Here is a 27,772-nt window from a genome sequence, read left to right on the forward strand (position 1 = left end):
AACCAAAATAAAGCAAATTTAGGTCAATGCTATAGATACAAGGATTTGCACGTGACTTTAGGAAAGAAGATGTTAGTGAAATCTGATATGAAAAATAATATTATTCTTAGTAGAAGCCTACCTGTGAAAGAGTACTTGAATGACAATTGACATCACCATTTAAATTATTCTTGAATAACATGGAAGCAATATCTGAGTTGAAAAGGCCTGGAGGACATTGGTCAGTTGATTTCAGGTAATTAAATTCTGTGTTTCCTGGGTCTGATGACACACACAAATTGTAGGAATAAGGCAATGTCCCTTCACTGTAGTTTGGAGGGATATTGGGCGCAGATTTAGAGCAGAGATCTACTTGGAAACAGCCCCATGCTTTAGGACGAGAGGATCTCCGAAGGCGTAGGGCAATGGCCAGTGTCACTGTTATGAGAAACAGCATAGATATTAGGGCTAGAGTCACTAGCAAGTAAAACTGTAGCTCAGACTGGGAATTGGAGGTGTCTGAACGCTCCTCCCTCATCTCAGGCAGTGCCTCCTGCAGACTGTCTGCAAAGACTAGGTGCAGAGCCACAGTGGCCGACAAAGGAGGCTGTCCCCCGTCCTGCACCGAGACCAGCAGACGATGCCGGGCTGCATCTCGGTCAGTCAAAGCTCTTGCTGTCCTGACCTCGCCTGTTCGCAGCCCTAGGCTGAAAAGCCCGGGATCCGTGGCTTGCAGCACATGGTAGGCCAGCCATGCGTTGTGTCCTGAGTCAGCGTCTACTGCTACCACTTTGGTGACCAGATAGCCCGGCTCCGCTGAGCGAGAGACCATATCGAAGAGGGCTGAGCTGTCGGGCTCCATTGGCGGGTAGAGGATATTCGGGGAGTTGTCATTTCGGTCCAAGATAAACACTTGTAAGGTAACATTGGCGCGGAGGGAGGGGGAGCCTGCATCCTGGGCCTGCAATAGTAGCTGGAAGGCACGGACCTGCTCATAGTCGAAGGAACGTTGAGCAAATAAGTCCCCACTGTCACCACTGACTGATATGTAGGAGGACACAGGCAGGGGGGCCAAGTCGCTACTGAGGATGGAGTAAGACACTTGGCCATTCGCTTCCAGATCAAGGTCAGTAGCTGAGATTCGGGCTATGGAGGCTCCAGAGGGGTTGTTTTCAGGGACATAAAAGACATAGGAAGGTTGGAGGAAAACGGGAGGATTGTCATTGATGTCCGAAATGTACAAGCAAATGGTTTTGCTGGTGAACAGAGAGGGACTCCCCTTGTCTGTGGCTGTCACGGTAATATTATATTCTGGGGTCTGCTCTCGATCCAGGGCCCCGTCTGTCAATAATTTATAGTAATTCCTGGAAGAGGGTTCTATTTTAAAGGGAACAGTTCCTTCTATATGACACACAATCTCACCATTTTCTCCAGCGTCTCTATCATATGTTTTAATCAAAGCAATTACTGTCCCAGACACTGTATCCTCAGGAATAGGACTGGACAGAGACGTTAATGTTATTTCGGGAACATTGTCATTTTCATCCCTAACTTCTAAAACAACTTTGCATTGAGCAACCAGAGAGCCAGCATCTTTGGCTTCTACATCCATGGTGTATACCTTTGTTTCTTCAAAGTCCAGAGTCTGCTTAATAAAGATTTCTCCAGTGGTGGGATCCAGTCTAAACTTGTGCAAGGTATCCTCGGTGATTCTTGTGAAGGAGAAGGTGATCTCTGCATTGATCCCCTCATCCTTATCTGTGGCTGTCACTTGCAGCACTGAAGACCCAGAGGGCAAGTTCTCTGACACGCTTGCTCGGTAGACATCTTGGCTGAAGACAGGAGGATTGTCATTAGCATCCGTGACTCTGATCCTGATCTGAGCGGTGCCACTTCGGACGGGATCGCCCCCATCAACTGCTGTCAAGATCAAGTAGTGGGAACTCTGGGTTTCTCTGTCGAGGGATTTTTCCACCACCATTTCTGGGTATTTGCTGCCATCGGGATTATCTTTCACTCTCAGGGAAAAATAGGGGTTTGAATTTATCTGGTAAAATTGCAAAGAATTGAATCCAACATCTGGATCCTCTGCTGATTCGAGAATTAATCTAGCTCCCGGCAGCACAGACTCACTGATTTCTAAACTTAATTCATTTCGACTGAATCGCGGCTCGTGGTCGTTAATATCCTGAATCGTGACAACTGCATGGAAGATGTTTAAAGGATTTTCCACCACTATTTCTAGTTGTAGTTCACAGACCTGCCTTTTCCTGCATATCTGCTCTCGATCTATTCTGTCACTGACCAGTAGATCTCCATTTTCTGCGTTCACAGTAAAGTATTTCTTCTCCCCAGTAACCCGAAGTTTCCTAACAGGTAGATCTGGGATGTTGAGTCTCAGATCCTTGGCAAGATTCCCCACTATCGACCCTTTCTCCATCTCCTCTGGAATGGAGTAGCGGATCTGCTCGGAAAGCACACAGCAGAACAAAGAAGCCAAGAAGAGAAACAGTACTTGCCTCGGTAGAGTCATTCCCCGCTCCCGGGAGTGGCGCCGCATTCTCTGACCTCAGCTCGACTGCCTCTGTGATCCCGAGAAACTGTAGTTTAAATCAACGTTCTAATAATCCGAAGCGAAGGAAAACCGGCAGGTGCCTCCGCTTAGTAGCTGAAAAGCCGTTTGTTCTGGGGGCAAGATCTGCGCAGCAGGAATACTAAGCGAGTACGTCTGGGTCCCCTCTCCGCTCCCAGACTAATATGCCTGTGCAGGAAATTTCTCTGCAGGAAGCTGCAGGGCATGGTTTAGCATCTCTCTCCGCTCCTGGCCAACAGCGGCGCTCCGAGGATTTTTTTAGGAACTGCAAAGTTACGTGGATTTCTAGAATCAATTTTCCCAGTCCCAGATTTTATGATTTTAGTGAGTCCTTTAGAAAGGCTCGGCCAGTGAGCCAAATAATTTGAACTTCAGTTCCTTTCTCTTATTGACATCTTCAAACGAGATTTCAAAACGTATTCTTTCCGATTTCCTTATTAAATTCCGAGAGAGAATACTGCACCACAAACTTCTTATTTATGCTTATTCCAAAACCTTTCTAAATTCAGACTTCTGCAAAAGAAGATTTAAAAAGCCATTGTTCTGCAACTCATTTTTGGGTGCAAGAGAACCTTCATTTGCCTTAAAGCAGGACGCTAAGAAATGTTGAGTAAGTGAACAAACCAAATGCAATCACCAAAATTATAACCATGAACTAATCCTTTGCCGGTTTTACCAGTCCTTTCAATGATTATCTTTAAATTTTCCAAAGCCAAAAAAAAAAAAAAAAGAATGAAGCGAAGAAGGGGAAGGGGGACACTTAGCCAGAGCCAACTAACTGGAATAGGCCTTTTCTTCACAAACTCAGAGGTTACATCTTTTTTTTTTCTTTAGATAGAAGAGCTTTGATTGGCTTTTCTTGGGAGATGCTTACCTAAGCTCAGTGTTCTATGGAACTGTTTCCTTACTCTGCTCAGAGTTTAGGAAAATGAAATGGAGGTCACAAAGAGCAGGCAGAAGCATGATCTCTCTAAAATGTTCCTCCAGGACTATCTTGAACTCGTGTTGAGTAAGTACAAAATATGAAATAAAGAAGAAATTAAGAGCTCTTGCCCCAATATTTCAGTGTTTCTATGCTCCATGCCTTCATCCCTTCTCAGGACTGAAATTCCTCTACCACTTAAGCCTTTGAGACTTGCCAAAAAGAAATTCATCGCCTATTGATTTGTCTCTCCAAATTTAGCTAGATTGGTCTATTGATGTTGGAGGCAGTATCTGTCACTGGTCTGTATTCCGGCTCTTTCCACCTTTATTGTTGTTGTGGTTATTATTGTTCATCCGTGTGTGACTCTTTGTGACCCCATGGACAAGATGGGTTTTTTTCTGGCAAAGATACTGGAGTGCTTTGCCACTTCCTTCTCCAGTGTGACCCCATTTTACTGATGAGAACTGAGGCAAATAGAGGCTAAGTGACTTGCCTGCGGTCACACAACAGATAACAAGTGTCTGTGGCCATATTTTGAACTCAGATATTCCTAATTCGAAGCCCAGTGCTTTATCCATCGTGTTACCTATTTTCCTCTTCCATCTTTATGGCACCTTCCAAAGTTTATGTTCTCCTGGCATAGTCTTCTAGGTCCCAGAGACACCTTCACTTAAAATGAGGCATCTATGTTGGATCTTTGACATTCATTTTGAAATTAAAGTCTTTAAGGAACTCCAGAAGGAAGGCCAAAGTATAAGTTGATATGAAATTGAATTGAATAAGAATGAAGGAATCTGTACCATCCTTTTTGTGTAGCTTTATGATTCATGGATATACAGCTTTAAAAAAAATTTTTTTTCCTATAGGAAGATAACTACCTAGTGGCATTTGTTTAAGAGGTCGTGGACAGGAATTATCTATCTATCTGTGTGTGTGTGTGTGTGTGTGTGTTTGTGTGTGTGTAAAGGACCATGCATTCTGCTCAATGAACTTTTCCATTAACTCCCTATTTCAGAACATAGCCTGTTTTTTTTTATTTTGCTTTTTGGAGGGCAATTGGGGTTAAGTAACTTGCCCAAGGTTACACGGCTAGTTTGTGTGTGTGTGTGTGTGTGTGTTAAGTGTCTAAGGCGGGAACCGAACTCGGATCCTCCTGACTCCTGGGCCGGCGCTTTACTCACAGAGACACCTAGCCGCCCCCGACATAGCGTTTTAAAAAGGGGTGGGGGTAGTGTCTATAGTCTTAAGATTTTTACTCAAGTAACCAGAATATATAATCTGCTTAGTGTCATTTGGGAGAACTCAACTCTTGACCTGATATCATTAATATGGATTTGTAATAAACTTAGATAATTAATAGAAGAAACTATTGTTTCCACTAGGATAAGTGATCAAATTTAAATGTTATGCATAGACGCCTAAATAATTATTATATAGGACACTAACAAAAATACCAGATGAATGAAGTAGATATCAACACATTCACAGCATTTCAGTAACATGGTAGTTTCCAAAAAAGCTAAATAGAAGCAGAGGAAATCTTGCTGAATTCCTGTTAAGCCACACACTACAAACCAAACCAAAACCAAGCTTATTAGATAGTGAAGAAACAAGAGAAAAATACATGAGAATACGAACTCACGGGAGCCAACGGAGGATCATGAACAGAACATCTCGAATCTTCTGGTACTAAGAGTGGCTTTGTTTTCTCACAGCTGTGCTGACTTAAGAGGGTATCAGCATAGTTGGGTTGGGGAAATATCAAGTGGCTCTTCCGGGAGTCAGTGGTGAGAGAAACCTCATGAGAATAAGTCTGGAGAAAAGCTTGAACCCCATCGATGCCCATGAACTGTGAAGCAGGAACTCTTCCTAAATGGTCACTGCCTGAATCTAAGAACTGGGAGGCCCGCCACCTCCATATCTTGAGTGCCAACAACACAATGATGAAGGCAAAAAACAGGGAGGAAACTGAAGCTACAGCAATGACCAGGTAGAGTGTGAGGCTAGAGTCTTCGAGGTCAGAGGCCTCTTGGCTACTAAGATCCGAGAGGATTTCGGGGATGCTGTCGGCCACTGCCACAGTAACACTGATAGTGGCAGACAGAGGCGGTTCCCCTTTGTCAGAGACCACCACTAACAGATTATGTTTGAGAGGGTCTTTGTCCATGAAAGCCCTGGCAGTTCTGATTTCTCCAGTGTGCAGACCCACAGAGAAGAGCTTAGGTTCCGTGACCTTGAGTAGACGGTAGGACAGCCAGGCATTCTGGCCAGAGTCTTTATCCACTGCCACCACCTTGGTCACCAGGTAACCCGGTTCTGCAGACCGAGGAGCCAACTCCACTCCTGTGGAGTCATCGGTGGGCAAGGCAGGATACAGAATTTCTGGGGAATTGTCATTTTGATCCAGGATGAATATAGTCAGAGAAACATTGCTGCTGAGAGGCGGGTTCCCCGAGTCTCGAGCTGTCACTTGGAGCTGCATGTCTCGGAACTGTTCGTAATCAAAGGAGCTCAGAGCATAGAGGATGCCATTCTCTGAATTAATAGAGAAATAAAAGGATAGAGGTGCCCCGTGGAAGATGTCTTCCTCAATAGAGTAGGTGACATGGGAGTTCTCTTCGCTGTCTGGATCACAGGCGGTTACAGCAAAAATGGAAGCCCCTCTAACGTTGTTCTCTTCGATGTAGGCAGAGTAGGACGCCTGACTGAAGGTGGGAGGGTTGTCGTTGGTGTCTGCCACCTGCAGGAAGATGTGAGTGTCTATGGACAGAGGTGGTGTTCCCTGATCTTTAGCTGTTATGGTGATATTGTATGCAGAAACCTTCTCTCTATCTAGGGCTCTGTCTGTCACCAAACGATGATAACTGTCAATTGACTTTTCTAGTTTAAAGGGAAGATTCTCCGAGAGGGAGCATGTGACAAGGCTATTCTCCCCCGAGTCTCGGTCATGCATGTTTAAAAGGGCAATTACGGTCCCAGGGGGAGAATTTTCTGTCACTGGGCTAAATAGAGAGGTGATAGTCACTTCTGGGCGATTGTCATTTAAATCCAAGACGGTAACCAGCACTTTAGCTCTTGCTAAAAAACCGTCGCCATCCTCAGCTTGTATTTCTATTTCGTAGAAGCTTGATTTTTCGTAGTCTAGATCTCCAGATATTGTTATTTCTCCAGTCCTTGCATTAACCTGGAATATCTGCAGTTTCTTTTCATCCTGTCTTCGGAATGAATAGGTCACTTCCCCATTGACTCCCTCATCAGGATCACTAGCGTTCACCGTGAGCAGAACTGTCCCCCTAGGCACGTTCTCGGGAATACTCACGCTGTACACTGACTGAGTAAACACTGGCGCGTTGTCATTCACATCGAGGACAGTCACGCGGACTTGAACAGTACCGGAATGCACTGGATCTCCCCCATCCGAGGCCGTGAGAATGAGGTGGTGAATAGGTTTCTCCTCCCGGTCCAGGGCTCGCTCTAGTACCAACTCTGGGTATTTGGCGCCATCAGCTCGGCTTTGCACAAGCAGAGAGAAGTGGTGATTGGGACTCAGCTCATAGCCTTGGAGGGAATTCATCCCTACATCCGGATCAAATGCTTCCGGAAGAGGAAATCGCATTCCCGGAGCAGCGGCTTCAGAGATTTTAACTTCTACTTGTTCTACCTGGAATTTCGGTACATTATCATTAATATCTATTATTTCCACTTCTACTGCAAAGAGTTGTACTTTATCCTCCACCAACACATTGAAATTCAGCCGGCACTGGGCGCTCTGAGCGCAGAGCTCCTCCCTGTCTATTCTGTCTGCGGTGACTAAGCTGCCGCTTCTGACATTCAGAGCAAAATGCTGCTTCTTACCTCTGGTGACTATGCGGACTCCGCGATCCTCCAGCTCCCACGACTGCAGTCCCAGGTCCTTGGCCACGTCTCCCACAAAAGAGCCCTTCTCCATCTCCTCAGGCACCGAGTAGCGGATCTGCGTGGCCCCAGTATTCCCCAACATTGCTAGGAGAAAGCAAAGCAGGACTCGCCCTCTGCAGTCCCGGCGTCTCTGAAAAGCAGCCATCACTTTCTTGCTGCAAAATTATCCGATTTTCCAGCAATTCAGACTGTGTCTAGATCACTTCTTGTATTCTCTGTATCTCAAGCTGTCGGCATCCAAAGGTTGAGTCCTGAGGTTGAAGGGCACAGGGGCTGGGTGTCTCTGCAGCCCCACGTTCTGTATCTGTGATATGCCGGTGCTTTGTGCTTTAAGAGTTGTGAGTTGTGCTGGAGCTCTCCATGTAGTTCTCTTCCTGATTGGTGAACAGCGACGCCCAGAGTCCTAAACAATTACTACACTCACACATACATCTTTGGAAATAAAAGGAAAACGACCCAACCTTCATTATATGCTTTGTTTCTCGCTACATAGCATTGTTCCCCATTCTTTCCTTACTCATTATATTCTGTAGGAAGTTACAATTTTTTTTTGTTTTGGGAGCAGGAGGGAGGACAAAAGGAGATAAAGTTCTATAGTATAATTAAATGTTAAATTCCAATAAAATGTTTATTGATCCTAATTTAAACTCTAGCATCCTATTCACATTTGGCAGATTTTCACAAATGTCTTTAGGAAGCGAGTTCTTTGTTCCTCCTACGTATTTCATCACGAAAGGAATACTTATACTTTACTCTCCTGTCTCCTTCGGAAGTAGTAGTTTAAGTATTCCAACCCTTTTTAGGTGCTGCGGTCTTAGTATGTGCATATAAAAGAATGCAATTCTTCTTAAATATACGACATCACAGGTTTGTACTTAAGGATTTCATTTAACCAGCACTCTCAGATATTAATATGGTTTGGAGGACAGTTTTGTTATGGCTGTCCTTTTTTTCTAAAATAATTTTTCACAAGAAAATATAGAGTACACTTTTTCCTCTTCTTGCAATCCCAAATTTTCATTGAGAGCCGCAACGTGGAAGATTACTTCTAAATAATTTACTGAACCTGACATTTCGTTTTCTGTAGGGAACTCCCTTTACCACAGCTGTTCTGCAAATTATAGTCTTAGTGAGTTGTCTGGAGACACTGAGAGGTTAAGGGACTTACTCAGGGTTACACATTCAGTATAGATCAGAGGCAGAATTCGAACCCATGTCTTCTATACTCTGACACCTTTATGCTAGCTACTATACCATGCTGCTTTGCTTAAATACACTTTTATTGGTAGTTCATCTTATGAGCTATCAAACTGATGGAATTCAATAATTCTAGCAAGGAATACAAATCACATATACTTGATACTCTCACACAAAATGAGTATTAAAGAATTATGTAAAAAATGTTATTTGGGTTGACTTTCTAAAAGAGAGAGGGGAGGAATACTTGAGATTACTATGATGGTGTAAGAAACAGAAGATGTCAATAAAAACCTATTTTTTAAAGGAGGGAAAAGCACTATGTGTCCAAACTCTACTGTTACTTGTAAGAATGTATAATGAAGATTGTTTATTTTCTGTTGAGATTACTATTGAAAATTTGTGTTCTATTTTAGGCAGTTCATAAGAAAGTCATATTGAGCAAAAAACTAATAGAAAAAGAATCTTAGCATTAAGTGAAGGTAGAGGATGACTTCGGGTATGTATTAGAAATGAATGGAGAAATTATAGTCCGAATTACTCTAGTCCAAGGGGTTTTGGTCTCCAAGCAACAAGATAATAGTGATTTTTTTTTAAAACTCTGCTTGTGGAATGAAAGAAAAAAATGGAAATGAGGGTAGGAAGTTGTGTATATTGATAGAAACATAATAATTCTGTTTTTCCTTCATAGAAATATTTTCATCTAGCAATTAAGTAAAACCAAGGCTCGACAAGAGATTGATTTTGGCTAAGACAAAAGTTGCAGTGTTTTTTGCACAGAGCAAACTTGAAGAACAGCAAGCTGACATAGATTCAGTAAGTGAGAATACAGAACAAAGTGTCTCTTTCTTTAGTTATTATAACGATAGAAAGGGATAGGAGCTAAAGGAGAAGAAAGATGCTTAATCATACTTTGACATTCCTGTTAAACCTTCCCTGCCTCCACAATCTGCTTGGGTATATAATATTTGCTTAAAAACCACTAGCTATTTTCCCACATTAATAAGACTAGGTGGTGGAGGAGGAGAGAGCCATCCTTCAAGATCCCAAGACAAGTATTACCATATTTCTTGAATTTTCAAACTGCCCACACTCAGGTGGGTGTGTATATAAAATAAATGCTCAGCTTTGGAAAGGAGAACAAAATGCTTTGAAGACTTAAATGGAAAAATCAAGAATACTAGATTGTGATAGGCTATGACTTTCCTGAAATGCGTTGCAAACTATGGTAATGACATATATTTAGGAGGAAATGTGGAAATTGAATACAACAATGAAAAATAAAAGATAGTCAAATGAAAGCTCACCATAACTAGAGTATCAGGGTAGGAAGTTGAATCGCTGACGCCAAAAAGTGGATATGAAGGCCGAGATGAATGAAAGGAAGGGGGATCTTGTCCTGGATTTAAGGGACCATTGCATTTGGGGACGCTAAATACTGTCTTTCCCTGGTCCGTGGTCACACAGAGATTGTAGGAATAAGGCAAAGTACCCTCGCTGTAGTTTGTGGGAAGACCTGGTTCAGACTTGGAGCAAAGATTTGGCTGGAAACAACTCCACACTTTGGGACTGGAGGATTTCCGAAGACGCATTGTGATGGCCAGAATCACCATGACAAGAAATAGCACTGAGACTAGAGCCAAAGCTATTACCAAGTAAAACTGTAACTCAGATTGAGGGTCTAATATATCAGAGAGTTCATTTTTCATCTCAGGCAGCGCCTCCTGCAGACTGTCTGCAAAGACTAGGTGCAGAGCCACAGTGGCCGACAGAGGGGGCTGCCCCCCATCCTGCACGGAGACCAGCAGGCGGTGCCGGGCTGCATCTCGGTCAGTTAAAGCCCGCGCTGTCCGGACCTCGCCTGTGCGAAGCCCCAGGCTGAAGAGCCCCGGATCCGTGGCCTGCAATACATAATAGCCCAGCCATGCGTTGTGTCCTGAGTCAGCGTCCACCGACACCACCTTAGTGACTAAGTAGCCTGGTTCAGCTGAGCGAGGGACCATGTCAAAGAGGGTTGAACCGTCTGGGTCCATGGTAGGGTAGAGGATGTTTGGGGCGTTGTCATTTCCATCCAAGATGAACACTTGCAGAGTAACATTGGCGCAGAGGACTGGAGAGCCTGAGTCACAGGCCTGAAGAATCACCTCGAAGGTTTGAATCTGCTCATAGTCGAAGGAGCGCTGAGCAAAGACGTCCCCGTTGTGGCCACTGACAGACACATAGGAGAATCGTGGCACAGGATCTAGGTCACTGCCAATGATGGAATAGGACACCTGGCCATTCTCTTCTAGGTCTGGGTCAGAGGCCGAGACTCCGGCAATGGAGGACCCAGAGGGGTTGTTTTCAGGGACATAAACGACATAAGAAGGGAGTAGGAAAACAGGAGGGTTATCATTAACGTCACCAACAACCAGAGTGATGATTTTGCTGATGGATAGAGAGGGGCTTCCTTTGTCTATTGCGATCACGGTGATGTTATACTCTGGGATCTGTTCTCTGTCCAGGGGCCCATCTGTCATTAATTTGTAAGAGTTTTTTGAAGAAGATGATATTTTAAATGGGACATTACCTTTTATTTTACAAGAGACCTCTCCATTGTGTCCAGAGTCTTTATCACGTGTTTTGATCAATGCAATCACGGTGTTGGGCAAAATGTCCTCTGGAATTATAGACGTTGTGGATTGTAATATAACCTCTGGAGCATTGTCATTTACGTCTAAAACTTCAATTTCAACTGTGCACTGTGTAACCAGTCCACCACCATCCCTCGCTTCCACCACCAGTGAATAGTCTTTGTTTTTTTCAAAATCGATACTCTCTGCAGTTGTAATTTCCCCGCTCTTAACGTCTAGATCAAATACGTGCCAGTAGCCTTCACCCGTGCTCCGGAAAGAGAAGGTGATTTCCGCGTTGACCAGCTCATCTTTGTCTGTGGCCATCACTTGAAGCACGGAAGAGCCCCGGGGAATGTTCTCTGAGAGACTGACTCTGTAGACGTCCTGGCTGAAGACTGGGGCATTATCGTTAGCATCTGTGACCTTGATCCGGATCTGAGCGGTGCTGCTTCGAGCAGGCTCTCCACCGTCCACAGCAGTCAAGAACAATTGATGAGAACTTTGCGTCTCACGATCCAGGGACTTCTCCAATACCAGTTCTGGATATCTATTGCCATCTTTATTCTGCTTATTCACTAGTGAGAAATCAGTGTTGGGACTGAGGTGGTATTTTTGAAGAGAGTTGATGCCAACATCTGCATCCTGTGCTGTTACAAGGATAAATCTGGCCCCTGGCAGGGTAGATTCGCTTATTTCCAAATCAAAGGCATCTTGACTGAATTGTGGCGAATGGTCGTTTATATCGTCTATCTCCACCGTTATGTGAAAAAAGTTTAGTGGATTTTCAGCGACTGTTTCGAAATCGAGGGCACACACAACCTTCTTCCCGCATATCTGCTCTCGGTCTACTCTTTCTCTGATCACTAGCTCCCCGGTCTCGGCGCTTACAGTAAAGTATTCTCTCTCCCCACTAACCCGAAGTTTCCGAGTCTGCAAATCCCGGACCTCCAATCCCAGATCCTTAGCTAGGTTCCCAACCACAGACCCTTTAGTCATTTCTTCTGGAATAGAATAGCGGATTTGCTCTGAAAGCGCTAGGCAGAACAAAGACACCAAGAAGGGAAACAGTACCTGCGGCTTCAGTACCCTGCCCATCTGGTTTTCCACTCTTCTTTCTCTATCCAGCTTTCTCTCCAACTCAGGAAAGCCTGGTTTCGAGTTTCCAGTTGTCACCAGGATTCTAAATGTCTCTGTGGCTAAGGGTGAATACCCTTACTCTGTGTGGAGATGATCTGTGCAGGGTGTCCGGTGTAGCCAGCGCCAGGGACTAAATGCCGACTCTCTTCTAAGATGTGATCTCTGTGACTGCGCAGAGAATCGCCCAGCAGGAAGTTCCCACAAAGGGAAATGTTTCAGCTCTGCTTCTGTGCTGTACGACAGCGGCACTCAGAGTCCTTAGTGGAAACTACAGTCTTCGATTCAGCATATCCAGCTAAAAATTATTTTAGATTTTTGCCCCATGTAGCCATTTAAGATTTTGAAATATCAAATCCTTAATTTTGTTTCTACATACTTTTTTGAATTCTTTCCAGAGCACCAGAAGAACCACCAGCGGTTTTTCTTCTTCTTTTTTTTCGTTAAGGAACCTCTGGTTCCGGCTCCAATACATTCAATAGATTTTTGCCTTTGTTTCAAGGGCAAAGTTTCTTGAGCATCACCCACCATTTTTTACTTTAATTACATACAGAAATAATACACACTTACTGTAGTGCATACCCACTGACGAAATCTCATAGAAGGCTTCTTAACCTAGTTAAATTGAAAACCATGTCACAGTGGATAGAGTGATGAGTTCAAATCATATCTCAAGAACTAAGCAACTGTGACTTAGCAAAAGACTCTCGGAGTCTCAGTTTCCTTAAAGGGGTATAATAATGCGCTTATCTCACAAAGTTGTGAGCTTCAAAATAAAGCACTCTAGCTTCTCTATGCTGACTATGGTTACCACATATGATTTCTATATTTCACTATCCCTCTACACATTTTGTTCTCAATTAAGAAAAGACTCTCTTCATGTTTGAATGCACAATTTCTATTATTTCTTAGTACCTACACCAATCCTAAAGTGACAACAGGAAGGCATCCAACTTTTCTAAGCTCCTAAAAATAATTTTAGGCACGATGGTATGAATTCACTGAATAAGGGCTTTCTAATTCCTATTCTTGCCACTTATAGAATGATATGAACATCAAGATCACTGCAAGTTTATTTGGCCCATTTTTGTGCTCTAAAGAAAGCTATTAGCCTGCCCATTCTGTATTGGGTCAAAAAGCATGAAGGCAGTTTATCTAATGAGTTACCTTCTCTACACTGAATACTTATTTTGTTTTTTAAATTTATGGAGCTCTTTGGGGTTTTCTCTCAGTCTGTCAGGAATTTTCTAAACTCCAAGAAAACTTTCATAAGATTTTCCCACAAGTGATACCATCCTCAGACACTACAACAAGGTTGCAATTCATTTTACTATGAAAGAAGACAGAGAAATGCAATTGTTTTTACATCAAATTACCAGAAGACCCACAAAATTGTGTTCTTTTTGAGATCATAGGGATAACTAATAGATAAAAAGCAATATATATTGTGTCAGTCACTGAATTACATGCAAATACTGTATGAATACACAATTAAATAGCATCAAGTTTTGACTCCTATTTTCATTGATTTGAAGAGTTATTTGACTGATTCAACTGAATCATCTTATCTTTCAGGCATCATGTATATACAGTGTTACTCAAAGTTAACACTAAAAAGTGTAGAAAAACATCAAACTTTCTTTTTAACAGTATCAAGTATATAAATGACAAGATGTAATCAAATACACACGTCACCACATTAAGTTCCTTCTCTTCATTTTCTAATAAAATAAAAAGTGTCAACCATCTGATAAGCTATTTTTCTTTCTGGTCAGATTTCTTTTTTTATTTGACCGAATATCATTACAGTTATACTTTCTTGAATATCTATCAATATGTACACCTTCTTCAAATATTGACATATACCATACACTGATAACAGCATCTAGGAGGAACTGAGAGATAAGAGATATGCAAATACTTGCTTTTGAGAAGCTTAGAAGACTGATAAAGACCTTCAAAATAGCTCTGTACTGAATCTCAGATGAAGAATCTGTTTTAGACCTATCCCCAAGCTTCTTATGAATTAGCCTGGGAATTTGCCCAGATGTTGCTAACTTTCTGTAGTCATGCAATTGAAATTCTACTCAGAAAAGTAGGTTGTAAAAATTAAGTGACCTTGTACAACTTAGGCAGGTTTAACATATGCTTCTTACATGAATTAGTAATCAAGTAGACTTATGAACACATTCAATCATTCATTGATTCACAAAGATCCTACACTATGACTGGTTGGGACTTATACCAGGGATGCAGGGCTTGTTCAATATTAGCAAAACTGTAGGCATAATTGACCATATCAATAATAAAAACAACAAAAACCACATGAATATATCAATAGATGCAGGAGAAACTTGTGACAAAATAAAACACCCTTTTCTGTTAAAAACAGGAACAAATGGAGCTCATCTTAAAATTATAAATGGTATCTATCTAAAACCAAGAGCAAGCCTCATCTGTAATGGAGATAAATAAGAAGCTTTCCCAATAAGATCAAGGTGAAGCAAGGATGTCCATTATCACTTTATTATTCAATGTTCTTCTATAAATACTAGTTACAGCAATAAGAAAAATAAATTGAAGGAATAAAATAAGTAAAAAGGAAAGAAAGCTATCTCTCTTTGTGATGATATGATGGTATACTTAGAGAATCATAGAAAATCACCTCAAAATCTAGTTGAAACAACTAACCAGCAATGTTGCAGGATAAACCTACATACATTAAAAACATTTCTCTATGTTACCAACAAAACCCAGCAGGAAGAGATAGAAATTCCATTTTAAAATAACTACAGCCACGGGGTCTTACCTGTTAAGACACACACAGAAATTATAAGAACATAATTATGAAATTTTTTTTTTCACACAAAGACATCTAAAAAATTGGAGGAATACTAATTGCTTATGGGTAGGCCAAGACAATAAAATAAAATGACAATTCTACCTAATTTACTTATCCACTGCCATATCAATCAAACAACCAAAGAATTACTTTATAGAGCTAGAAAAAATAATAACAAAATTCACCTGGAAGAACAAAAGGTCAAGAATTATCAAGGAAATCGATGGGGGGAAAAGGAAGAAATTCTACTAGTACCAGATTTCAAACTATATTATTACAAAGTGGTAATCATCAAAACAATCTAATACTGGCTAAGAAATAGAGCGGTCAATCAGTGGAATAGATTAGGTACATAATAGACAGAAGTAAGTGACTATAGTACTCTAGAGTTTGAAAAAAACAAAGAGCCAAGCTCTTGGGTCAAGAACTCACTATTCAAGAAAAATTTCTGGGAAAACTAGAAATCAGTTTGGCAGAAACTAGGCATAAACTTATATCAAGATAAGGTCAAAATGAGTACATGATTCAGAAATAAGGAATGACATAAACAAATTAGAGGAGCATGGGAAAAAATATCTGTCAGATCTATGGATAAGGGAAAATTGTATGACCAAGGAAGAGATAGAGAGGATCATGGAAAATAAAATACATAATTTTGATTGAATTAAATTAAAAAGGTTTTGCACAAACAAAAACAATGCAGTCAAAATTAGAGGGAAAGCAAGAAACTTGGGGAGATTGTTTTTTTTTAACAGCAGTTTCTCTGATAAAGGCCTCATTTCTAAAATATATAGAGAGCCAAACCAAATTCATAAAAATAAGAACCATTCTCCAATTGATAAATAGTTAAAGGATCTGAACAGGAAGTTTTCAGAAGTTAAAGCTATCAATAGTCATATGAAAAAATGCTCTATATCACTAATAACAAGAGACATGCAAATTAAAATAACTTACACCCATCAGATTGGCCAACATGATAGAAAAGGAAAATGACAGAAACTAGAGGGATTCTGGGAAAAAATAGGTACATTAATGCATTGTTGATGGGATTTTGAATTGGTCTAATAATTCTGCAGAAAAATTTGGAACTATGCCCAAAGAGCTATAAACTGTGCACACTCTTTGACCCAGCAATAACACTACTAGGTCTGAATCCCAAAGAAATTTAAAAAGGGGGGGAGGGGAAGACCTATGTGTACAAAAATATTTATAGAAGTTCTTTTTGTGGTAGCAAAGAATTGGAAATTGAGGGAATAAGCATATATGGTGGAATGGCTGAACAAGTTTTGGCATATGGTGGTGTTGGAATACTATTATGCTGTAAAAAATAACAAGGAGGATGGTTTGAGAAAAACTGAGAAGACTTATATGAACTAATGCAAAGTGAAGTAAGCAGAATTGGGAGATGATTTGTGCACAGTAACAGCAATACCGTAACAATGATCAACTGTGAAAGACTTAGCTATTCTGATCAATGAAATGATCCAAGACAATTCCAAGGAATTCATAATGAAAAATGGTATCCACCTCTGAAGAGAGAGTTGACGAACTCTGAATGCAGATTGAAGTGTATTTTTCATTTTTTTGCTTCTTCTTGCTTTTGGGGGGATGCAACATGCAATATGGAAATATGTTTTGCATGACTTCACATGTATAGTTAGTATCATATTGTTTGCCTTCTCAATGGGAGGGGTAGAGACTGAAGAGAAGGAGAGAGTTTAGAATTCGAAATAAAAATGAATGTAAAAAAACCCCACTCATTTGTAAATAAGGTGCATATGTTTATGACAATGAAGAATTCAAAGAGTATGGGAAAACATATGAATTGTTGCAAAGTGAAGTAATCAGAACCAGGAATTCAATATGCACAATGACTACTACAAAACAGATGGAAATAACAAAACAAAAGGAGCAACTAAATGCCATCAGTAAATAACCAAATTTGGCCCTCGAAAAGAATTGAGAAAATGCAACCTCCTCCCTTCTTTGCAGAGATTGTGGGCATGAGATATTGCATGAATTGTCAAAAAGGTTTGGTGAGCTTATTGGCTTTCTTATATTGCCTTTTTGGTTCCCCCCCCCCCCTTTGTTACAAGGGTTGATTTTCTAGGGAGGGATGAGGAGAAGGAATATATTAATGAACAAATGTGATGTAAAACAAAAGATGTCAATGAAGTGAAAATAAAATAAAATATAAAATAATGGAAGCATAGGATAAATAACATGGAAAAGGTCTCATCCACCAAACAAATAAAACCATAAAGAATGTCATCCTACGTGGTTCATATTTTAAACATGAGCAGGACAGTAAACGAAACCAAATCCAATATACTCTTTTTTTGAGGGGGGAAGGCAAAGCTATTGGGGTTAAGTGACTTGCCCGAGTCACTTAACTAGTCACATAGCTAGTAAGTGTGTCAGGTGTCTGAGGCCGGATTTGACTCAGGTCCTCCTGACTCCAGGGCTGGTGCTCTATTCACTGCACCACTTAGCTGCCCCCCCAATATACTTTTAAATATCTTTCAAATGAAAAGTTTAGCCATCTTATCTCCAAAGGGGGAAGGGAGGGAGAAAGGCAAACAGAACCCCCAGGAATATATTTTCGTTCAGAGCAGAGATTAGGAAAGAGTTAAACTCACTTGAACAAAAGCAGATTCTTCGTCTTTGCAGTCCTGCAAATCTCGGACTGATGATAAAGGTTCCTTTTTATCACAGCTCTGAATACTTGGAAAAGTATCTGCATAGTTGGGTTGGGGAAAGATAAACTGGCTCTTTGGAGAGTCTGTGCTAAGTGAAACCTGGTGGGAATAGGTCTGAAGAAAAGCTCTCACTCCATCGATCCCGGCAAACTGAGTGTCAGGGACACCTCCAACATAGTCATTAGTTGTCTCCAACAGCCGAGATGTCCTCCACTGGCACAGTCTGAATGTCAGTAAGACAATGATGAAAATGAAGAACAAGCAGGACACAGCAGCTAGAGCGAAGACCAGGTAGAACGTGAGGCTAGAATCATCTGAGGACTTAGGAGTTTCTAGGTTGCTGAGGTCTGAGAATATCTCAGGGATGCTGTCAGCTACAGCTACTGTGATGCTGACTGTGGTAGACAGAGAGGGTTCCCCATTGTCCGTGACTGCAACCACCAGCTTCTGCTTAAGGCTATCTTTGTCTACAAAGGTCCTGGCAGTCCTGACTTCCCCTGTGTGCAATCCCACTGAGAAAAGCCCAAGTTCAGTGACTTTGAGGAGACTGTAAGACAGCCAAGCGTTCTGTCCTGAGTCTCTGTCCACTGCCACCACTTTAGTTACCAAATAACCTGGCTCTGCAGAGCGAGGGGCCAATTCTACTCCAGTGGAGCCATCCGTGGGGAAAGTGGGGTACAGGATTTCTGGGGCGTTGTCATTCTGATCCAGGATGAACAGAGTCAGAGAAACATTGCTGCTGAGAGAAGGGGCCCCAGAGTCTCGGGCTATTACTCGTAGTTGCAAATCTTGGAATAGTTCATAATCGAAGGATTGAAGAGCATAGAGGACTCCTGTCTCTGAGTTGATGGAGACGTAGTCTCTCTGAATGTCACCCTCAATGGAGTAAGTGATATGGGAATTCTCTTCGCTATCGGGGTCACGGGCAGTCATGGAATAGATAGATGAGCCTCTGGGGTTGTTCTCCAGAATATAGACAGAATAAGATGTTTGATTAAAGCTGGGAGGGTTGTCGTTGATGTCTGTAATTCTCAGAGAAAGTTGAGTAATTGTAAAAAGAGGAGGAGTACCCTGATCAGAAGCTGTCACCGTGATGTTATATTCGGAGACCTGCTCCCTGTCCAGAACTCCTTCAGTCACCAAACGTTGGTAACTATTAAGAGAGCGTTGGAGTTTGAAAGGCAGGTCAGCCGAGATGGAACAAATAACATAACCATTTTCCCCTGAGTCTCGGTCATGTAAATTGAAAAGGGCAACGACAGTCCCAGGTGGAGAGTTTTCCGGGACTGAGCTGGTGAAAGAAGTGACTGTCAATTCTGGTGCGTTGTCATTCACATCCTCGACTTTAACAACCACTTTTGCTCTCCCAGAGAGCCCTGGTCCATCATTGGCTTGAATTTCTAACTCATAAAGCTTAGTTTTCTCATAATCCAACGACTGCTTAGTTACTATTTCTCCTTTATGGGAATCTAAGTAAAAAATATCTGAAACTGGTCTTTTAAGATTCTGGAAAGAATATGTCACTTCTCCATTGAATCCTTCATCCCTATCAGTAGCGTTCACTCGGAGTAGCACAGTTCCGACTGGCACATTCTCTGGAACACTCACGTGATAACTAGATTGAGTAAACACTGGCGCGTTGTCATTCGAATCCAAGACAATCACGCGAATTCGGACAGTGCCGGAGAGGGCTGGGTCTCCCCCATCCGAGGCCACGAGCGTGAGGTGGTAAAGCGGCTCCTTTTCCCTATCTAGCGCCTGCTCCAGTACCAGCTCCGGATATTTAGCCCCGTCATCTCCCGTTGGCACAAACAGGGAGAAGTGATTACTCGGGCTCAGCTGGTAGTTGTGGAGAGAGTTCACGCCCACATCTGCATCCCGTGCACTGGGAAGTCCAAACCGCGCTCCCTGGGCTGCATTTTCATTAATTTTAACATCTAGTTCTTCTGCCTGGAAACGAGGGGTGTTGTCATTTATATCTTTGATTTCCACTTCTATGGAATATAGGTCCATTCTATCCTCAACTAGAAGTTCACAACCTACCATACATTGTGCGCTCTGCCCGCAGAGCTCTTCCCTGTCTACTCTGTCTGCTGTGACTAAGCTGCCTCTTCGGATATTCAGTGCAAAAGGCTGAGTTCTACCTCGGGACACAATGCGAGCTCCGCGCTCCGACAACTCCCGAGGCTCCAGCCCCAGGTCCTTGGCAATGTCTCCCACGAAAGAGCCCTTCTCCATCTCCTCGGGCACCGAGTAGAAGATTTTCCTGGCTCCTGTCTCCCAAAGCGACCCCAGGAGAAAGCAAAGAAAAATGACTTGCCTTCTGCAGTTCCCGAGCTTCTGTCCAGCCGCCATTGATGCAACGCCGCCGCCGAATTGCTTTGTGTATTCCGTCTAGAGAGCTACATTCCGAGTAGTAGTGGGTTCCTCATAAGTGAGGCGATAAGCGTTAACCTGTGAATTTCTGAGTTCAGAGGACTCGGGGGCGGAATTTCCGAGGAACCTCTATGTCTGATTCGCTGGTGTCTTAGAAGCTGGAGGGCGGGGATGGTCCTGATGGATCTCTCCATATGCTTCCCTCCTTGATTGGTGAACAGCGGCGCCCAGAGTCTCAAACTGTTACCGCACCACCAAGTAAAGGAAATTGTTCAAAATCTTCGTTCTCTAAAAAACCTTTTATTTCTTTTAAACATAATTAAAAAACAATATCTTTGTCACTTCTTATCTGAAATGCAGCGACGATACAAAGCTCGTTGTAAGTATTTGTGGATATTTCCCTCTAAAAACACTCTCTACCTTTCTTTTGGCTAAACCAGTTTAACAATGAGCTGTTTAACATTTCTTGTCAATGACTTAAGTAAAGGCAAGATATGATAGCATACTTTTTTTTTTAAGCAATAGGGGTTAAGTGACTTGCTCAAGGTTACACGGCCAGTTATTTCTGGGTGTGGTGCTGAGTATCTGAGCCCGGATTTGATCCAGGTCATCCTGGATCCAGCACTGGAGCCAGTGCTCTTGCTCACTGAGCCACCCGGCCGCCCCAGGATAGCATACTTTTCATATTTTCGGGTGACTCAAAGCTGGAAGAACACCTAACCTGATCTAGGATGAAGTAAAGATCCAAAAAGACCTTTACAGGACTAAGGCATTAAGTTGAATGTAGGAAGGTAAAAGTCAATAAGGACACGTAGGAGGTCTTATAATTGGTTCAATAAATCATCTTCAAAAGTACAAGATGGTTTAGGGCATGATTATATAGCAGTTTGAAAAAGATCTAGGTATATTGCAAGTTGAGTATATATTATGTTATATATATACATACGTAAACATATATGTGTGTCTACATTTATATAAACAAACTCAATAGGAAGTTGCCATGTATGATGTGACAGCCAAAATAATTTGTGTTACATTAAGAGAAATATTAAGGAGGCGAAATTCTTCTGTGCTCTCCACTGCTCAGACCACAATCTCCAACATTGTGTTCACTTCTTGACGTCATGATTTAGGAAGGACATTGATAAGCTTTAGAGTGTTCAGAGGAGCAGTTGGGTGACAGTGGATAGAGTGTTGGGTCTGGAGTCAGGATTTAAATTCAATCTTAGACATTTATTAGCTATGTGACCCTGAGCAAGTCATTTAACTCTGTTTGCCTCAGTTTCCTCATCTGTAAAATGAGCTGGAGAAAGAAATGACAAACCACTCCAGTATATCAGACTAAGAAAACCCCAAATGAAGTCACGAAGACTTGGACACAACTGAACAATAACAAAAATCCAGAGGAACTCACAACTGGGATGGTGAAGGGCCTGGACTCTAGGCTCAGTTGAAGTAATTAGAATATATTCTAGTGAAGAAAAGACTCGGGAAATCATGAAAGATGTTTTCAAGTATTTGAAAGATTGTACTATAGAAGAGAGATTAGACTGATTCTGTTTAACTACAGATGACAGAAGCCAGAACGATGGGTGGAAGCTCTGAAGATGCAAATTTAGGCTTGATACCAGGAGAAACTTCTTAATCATTAAAGCTAGTTTAATGTGGGGTGGGTAAACTTGGGATGCGCTGTCTTTCCTTTTCATTGGATATTTGAAGCACAGGCTGAATGATCACTTGTAAAATATATTGTAATTGGAATTCCGTTTTGCACATAGATTGGACTAGTTGAATGCTGGATTCTTTTTCACCTTAAAATTCATTTTTTTCTGTGGTTATTTCTATTTTCTTCCTTGGGACTCTCGTGTTCTTATTCTTCATCCTGAGACTCTTTAGGAATACTCCAGGAATTCATAATGTAAATCAATCCCCCCATGTTCTCTTGAACAACGACTTATGTGACAGAGGAAAAGAAAGACACCTCTTTTTCACGAAGTAGAGTTTTTTTCCCTGAGGTTTTCATATTACCCTTTGACTTTACTTGAGAAAATACTAGTCATAGTTTGCTGTTTAATACAGATCTAAAAATTGGAGAGGGATCATATTTGATCCTCACAACGACTCCGTGAGGTAGGTGCTATTCTTTCCATTTTACAGTTGAGAAAACTAAAAAAGACAATGGTTCAGTGACTTGCCCAGGGTCAAACAACTTGTAAGTGCCAGAGGTCATATTTGAACTCAAGTCTTCCTGACTCTGGGACTAGCACTTTATTCACCTTGACTGCAGTTGCCGCTGTATTGTATTATGTCAATTAAATTGATTTGTTTGAACATTATAATACATGCCTTCTTTATCTTGTATCTTAAATACACCCTCAATTCTCTTAAAAATGCTGGGTTTTTTTTTTTTGTTTAGCTTGTATATTCTCATGCCCATTTTTGCACTCTGTATTCCTTAGAACCTGAAAATATTATAGATCTTTCTCCATCCAAGATATTTTCCAAAAGAAGAAGCATATTCTGGGAATTTCCCTTAAGCTTTAGTAATGGTGACAAAACTATTCACAAGAAACAGAATTTTTGTGATGAAGAGAATGAACATCTCCATTAAGTTTGCTAAACTAGAGGATATAAAATAGATGACTTATAAAATTACAATCAATTCTACACTACATTAACTTAGACAAAAGACCTGAAAAAATTAAACATGCTGTTCATACTTCCCAAATATTCAGACTTCATTATCTCTATGTTAGCCACGACCTTAATATTTCCAATAGTATCTGTTCAAAAGAAGAGTTTGAGCAGAACATGAATAATCGCGACACCATTTCCTTATACTGTTCCAAGAATATTTGATCATGAATTCATTGGTAGAGGGGAGGATTGCAATTCTAAGCACGATATTGGGTGGGGGGCGTAAGATTTGTAATAATTTTAAAATAAGTTAGGCAGTAAACCCCAGCCGGTATCCTTGACAAAATTTATAGCAGGAACTTCGATTGGAAACTATTTTTCGATCTTGATGAAAGTCTAACTAGCACATATGTTGAAATAGGGAAGACCCTAGAATATTAAAGGAATGCTCTGATTTCTCAAAATTTATTTGTTATTTTGCTACAAAGAATACACATAAACCAATACTTCAAGGACTTGTGATTTCCTGGGTATGAGTGTTCCTCCCACTCCAGAAGTTAGAAACTCCTCTAAGACATAGTAGATAGCAGCGGAGAGTCGGTGTGATAAAACAATTAATTATACAAAACTTGAGCCAGTAACGAGGCTCTCTGAATTAAACTAAAATTAAAAAAATTAAAAGTTAAAAAAACCTTTGAATTTAACTAAAACTTCTAACGATAAATACAGTCTAAGGCTTCAAGCTGGCCACAAGTTGTGAGATTGTCTTCCTAGGGCATAGTTTTCAAGAACTTAATGACATGGCTTTAGTGGAAGTACCTGAATATACTACCTTATAAATGGGAGTAGGTAATGCAGATGTTTTCTTAGAACAGGAAGGATTACACTGTTCTAATTTTTAAAACTAGGTAACTGATATAAAATATTAACATAAAAAAAGCGTTGAAAAAACTCACGTGAGAAGAGATAACCAAGTCAGAGATGACCTTTTTGTTTTCATCACTGGTACTTAAGACCATGGAGGGATCATTAGAGAGTAAATCTTGCAGGGGAGCCATTTCTCCAGTCAGTTTAAGAAAATTATATTCCACTTTTCCAACTTCCGAAGCAGCACATAGATTATAAGAATACGGTAAAGTCCCCTCACTGTAGTTTGCAGGGACATTGGGGCCAGTGTTAGAACAAAGATCCACCTGAAAACATTTCAGTATTGGAGGATTCGATGACCTTCTTAAGCGAAGGGCAATGGCGAGCATTACGGTGGTGAGGAATAGCACGGAGATGAGGGCTAAAGCTATTACTAAGTAAAACTGTAGCTCAGACTGAGAGTCTGAGGCAGCCGGATCCTCCTCCCTCATCTCTGGTAGAGCCTCTTGTAGACTGTCTGCAAAGACCAGGTGCAGAACCACAGTGGCCGACAGAGGGGGCTGACCTCCATCCTGCACGGAGACCAGCAGGCGGTGCCGGACAGCATCTCGGTCAGTTAAAGCCCTAGCACTCCTAACCTCGCCTGTGCGAAGTCCTAAGCTGAAAAGTCCAGGATCTGTGGCCTGCAGCACGCGATAGGCTAACCAGGCGTTGTGTCCAGAGTCTGCGTCCACGGCCACTACCTTGGTGATCAGATAGCCGGGCTCAGCTGAACGAGGAACCATGTCGAAAAGGGCCGATCTGTCTGGCCCCAGAGCAGGGTAGAGGATATTTGGGGCGTTGTCATTGCTGTCCACGATGAACACTCGCACAGTGACATTGGCGTTGAGAGCAGGAGAGCCAGCATCCTGGGCCTGTAGAGTTAACTCGAAAGTGCGGATCTGCTCATAGTCAAAAGAGCGCTGCGCGAAGATATGCCCGCTGTGACTATTGACAGAAACGTAGGAAGACAGCTGGAGCGGTTCCAGGTCGCTGTTGACAATGGAATAGGACACTCTGCCGTTTCCTTCCAGATCCAGGTCAGTGGCTGAGACACTTGAGATAGAGGCTCCAGAGGGGTTGTTTTCGGGAACGTAAACTACGTAGGAAGGTTGGAGAAAAACTGGGGGATTGTCATTGACATCTGTAATGAGCAAGGTGAGAATTTTACTGGTGGAAAGCGGTGGGTTTCCCTTGTCTGTGGCGATTATAGTAATGTTATACTCCGAGGTCTCTTCACGGTCCAAGGCACCATCCGTCACTAATTTATACAAGTTATTGGTGGAAGAGGATATTTTAAATGGAACATTATCGCCTACACGACAAAACACTTCACCATTTACTCCTGAATCTGGGTCAACTGTTTTGATCAGGGCTACGACAGTTCCAGGCATGGAGTCTTCAGGTATGTGATTGGATACTGAGGCGAAGGTCACCTCAGGGGCATTGTCATTCTCATCTAGAATTTCTATTTGAATTTTACAGTGAGCAGTATGACCTCCTCCATCCTTTGCTTCTACTCCAATAGTGTAACCTTCTCCCTTTTCAAAATCAAGTACTCCTTGAGTTGATATTTCTCCACTTTTAGCATCCAGTCTGAACAGGTGTTTCAGTGTCTCCACTGTGCGGATAGAGTAAGTGATTTCCGAATTGTTCCCTTCGTCCTGATCCGTGGCGGTTACTTGAAGCACAGAGGACCCAACAGGAAGGTTCTCCCGAAGACTGACCCTGTAGACTTCCTGGCTGAAGACCGGCCAATTATCATTGGCGTCTGTAACGTTGATCCCGATCTCTACTGTACCACTTCGAACCGGGACCCCACCATCCACAGCCGTCAAGATTAAGTGATAGGTACTCTGCTTTTCCCTGTCCAGTGTTTTTTCCAATACTAATTCTGCGTATTTACTGCCATCTGGATTTTCCTTTGGCAGTAAAGAGAAATGGGAATCCGGACTTAGAAAATACTGCAGCAGAGAATTCACACCTACATCTGGGTCCTGAGGAGATTCCAATGCAAACGTCGCCCCAGGCAGCGCTATCTCGCTGATTTCCAAGTCTATTACATTTCTACTGAATCGTGGAGGATTGTCATTAACATCCTCAATCACTACAGTTATACGAAAAAAGTTCAAAGGATTTTCAGCCACAGTTTCAAATTCCAGAGCACACACGGGCTTCTTCCCGCAGATCTCCTCCCGGTCTATTCTGTCGTTAACCAGTAAGTCCCCGCTCTCTTTGCTCACTCTAAAATATTCCCTCTCAGCACTCACCCGCAGCTTCCGAGCCGGCAAGTCCCGGACCTCCAGCCCCAAATCTTTGGCGAGGTTCCCCACCACCGATCCTTTCGCCATCTCTTCAGGAATCGAGTACCTGATGTGCTCGGAAAGCGCGGAACAGAACAAAGAGGCCAAGAAGAGAAACAAGGTCCGGCCCCTCCGCTCAGTGATCCTTCCCATCTTTCAAGCTCTCAGTTTCCGATGCTTCTCCACTCCTCTAAAAGCCTTGTTTCAAATATTTACTGGAGTGTAAAAGTTCATGAGAAAGAAAAGCAATGGCTCTATTATCTGTGAGATGAAACAGCGTGTTCTGGGGCAGAATCTATGGAGCAGCGATTCCGACTCTCTTCTGGGATGGGCTTCTTGTGACTGTGCAGAAAATAGCTGTATAGGAAGCTCCAGGGGATCTCCTTTATTTTTGACTTGGCATTGGCCGACAGCGGCGCCCTGTGTCTGTTCAAAGAATTTCAGCAAGTCACTGCTGAATAAAGCTCGTTTTGAGCCTGATCCCATAGAAAGAATGCAGGGCTTGGATTCGGGAGAGACCTGAGTTGAAATTTTGCTTTTAGTCTTATTGGCTACAGGCAAGTCATAGGATGCTAGCTCACAGTGTTAAAAATTCGGAGTTGGAACCGACCTTACAGAATAACGTTTTCTAGTTCAACATTTTGCTTTTACAGATAAGGAAATTGAAGCTCACGGAGATTTAAACTATTTGTTTACGTCATGCAGCTAGCAAATGGCAGACTGGGATTTGAAGCCAGCCAAATCTGTCGTTCTTTCTACAGAATCATGCTGCCTCGAATCACAATCTTTTTGAGCTTCAGTTTTATAATTTTGTCAAATGTGGCTAGTAATACCAAGCTAGAGTCACCACGAGGATAAAATAAGATCATGTATGTATTTGGGATTGGACAGTGATTTCCTTGGTATAGATTGTAGGAATTAGGTAAGGAAAGACGGTCTAACAATGCAGGTCTCCATCTTCTCTGTAATTAATGGTCTTAGAGATTTGCTTAGACCACTGGGAATTTAAATGATCTATCTAGTATCCACAGCCAGTATGTATCAGAGGTGGGACTTGAACCCAGGTCTTTCTGACTTGGAGTATAGCTCTCCATCTACTAGCCGGGCTGCTTCTAATGTATATACTATACTTAGTAAATCTGAAAAATAGGGATTGGAAGTGCTACCTTCAGCCATTTCGAAAATTTTCCCCTATCTCTTTACACATTTTCCCTTTCCTCAATGAATTTGTTTTCAGGAAATTTTAGATTGATGTGTTTGTTTGAGAATGTGTTCACAGAACTTGCTTCTATTTTAATCCACTCCCTTTATATAGTGTAAGTTAGGTTTTGTCAACTCTTTAGTTTTTTTTATTTCCTTCTTTTATTCATCCTACATATTGTTTCTTTCATTCAAACACTTGCCAAATGCTTACCACAAAGAAAACACAACCCTTCCTAGTTGAATACTATTTCCATTTATGCCATTTATTTATATTATGTTTCTTAATCAATACTTCAATGCCTCTTTAAGATTCCCAATATGAGGGCTCCTTCTAATGTCACATGTTGCAATCCATCCACATATTTTTCTACCTTGTGATTTTCATCCACTCCTTTCCCTTCTCGAATCCTACAGAAAGGCTTTAAACAAAATGGTTCCTTTTTTT

The 27,772-nt window shown here is 41.8% G+C and overlaps 5 protein-coding genes across 5 annotated transcripts; all 5 read right to left on the minus strand.

Annotated features, from left to right (window-relative positions):
* Positions 1-72: 72 nt before the first annotated feature.
* On the minus strand, positions 73-3,307 carry LOC138176604 (protocadherin gamma-B7-like). The gene has a single exon (XM_069107387.1). The coding sequence runs from the start codon at positions 2,537-2,539 to the stop codon at positions 107-109; it is 2,433 nt and encodes an 810-aa protein (XP_068963488.1). The 5' UTR covers positions 2,540-3,307; the 3' UTR covers positions 73-106.
* Positions 3,308-4,842: 1,535 nt separating this feature from the next.
* Positions 4,843-7,575, minus strand: LOC138176602 (protocadherin gamma-A10-like). Its single transcript, XM_069107385.1, has one exon. The coding sequence runs from the start codon at positions 7,558-7,560 to the stop codon at positions 5,092-5,094; it is 2,469 nt and encodes an 822-aa protein (XP_068963486.1). The 5' UTR covers positions 7,561-7,575; the 3' UTR covers positions 4,843-5,091.
* Positions 7,576-9,815: 2,240 nt separating this feature from the next.
* Positions 9,816-12,553, minus strand: LOC138176601 (protocadherin gamma-B5-like). The gene has a single exon (XM_069107384.1). The coding sequence runs from the start codon at positions 12,320-12,322 to the stop codon at positions 9,836-9,838; it is 2,487 nt and encodes an 828-aa protein (XP_068963485.1). The 5' UTR covers positions 12,323-12,553; the 3' UTR covers positions 9,816-9,835.
* Positions 12,554-14,862: 2,309 nt separating this feature from the next.
* LOC138176603 (protocadherin gamma-A10-like) lies at positions 14,863-20,459 on the minus strand. The gene has a single exon (XM_069107386.1). It carries the CDS (start codon positions 20,255-20,257, stop codon positions 17,822-17,824), a length of 2,436 nt encoding a protein of 811 aa, XP_068963487.1. The 5' UTR covers positions 20,258-20,459; the 3' UTR covers positions 14,863-17,821.
* A 501-nt stretch (positions 20,460-20,960) lies between these two features.
* On the minus strand, positions 20,961-26,740 carry LOC138176605 (protocadherin gamma-B1-like). Its single transcript, XM_069107388.1, has one exon. The coding sequence runs from the start codon at positions 26,275-26,277 to the stop codon at positions 23,797-23,799; it is 2,481 nt and encodes an 826-aa protein (XP_068963489.1). The 5' UTR covers positions 26,278-26,740; the 3' UTR covers positions 20,961-23,796.
* Positions 26,741-27,772: the final 1,032 nt, after the last annotated feature.

Source organism: Petaurus breviceps, unplaced genomic scaffold (genome assembly GCF_028583685.1).
Source record: "Petaurus breviceps papuanus isolate PSGF00001 unplaced genomic scaffold, PetGlider_PUasm1.0 90035, whole genome shotgun sequence".
In the NCBI taxonomy this organism is placed as follows: domain Eukaryota; kingdom Metazoa; phylum Chordata; class Mammalia; order Diprotodontia; family Petauridae; genus Petaurus; species Petaurus breviceps.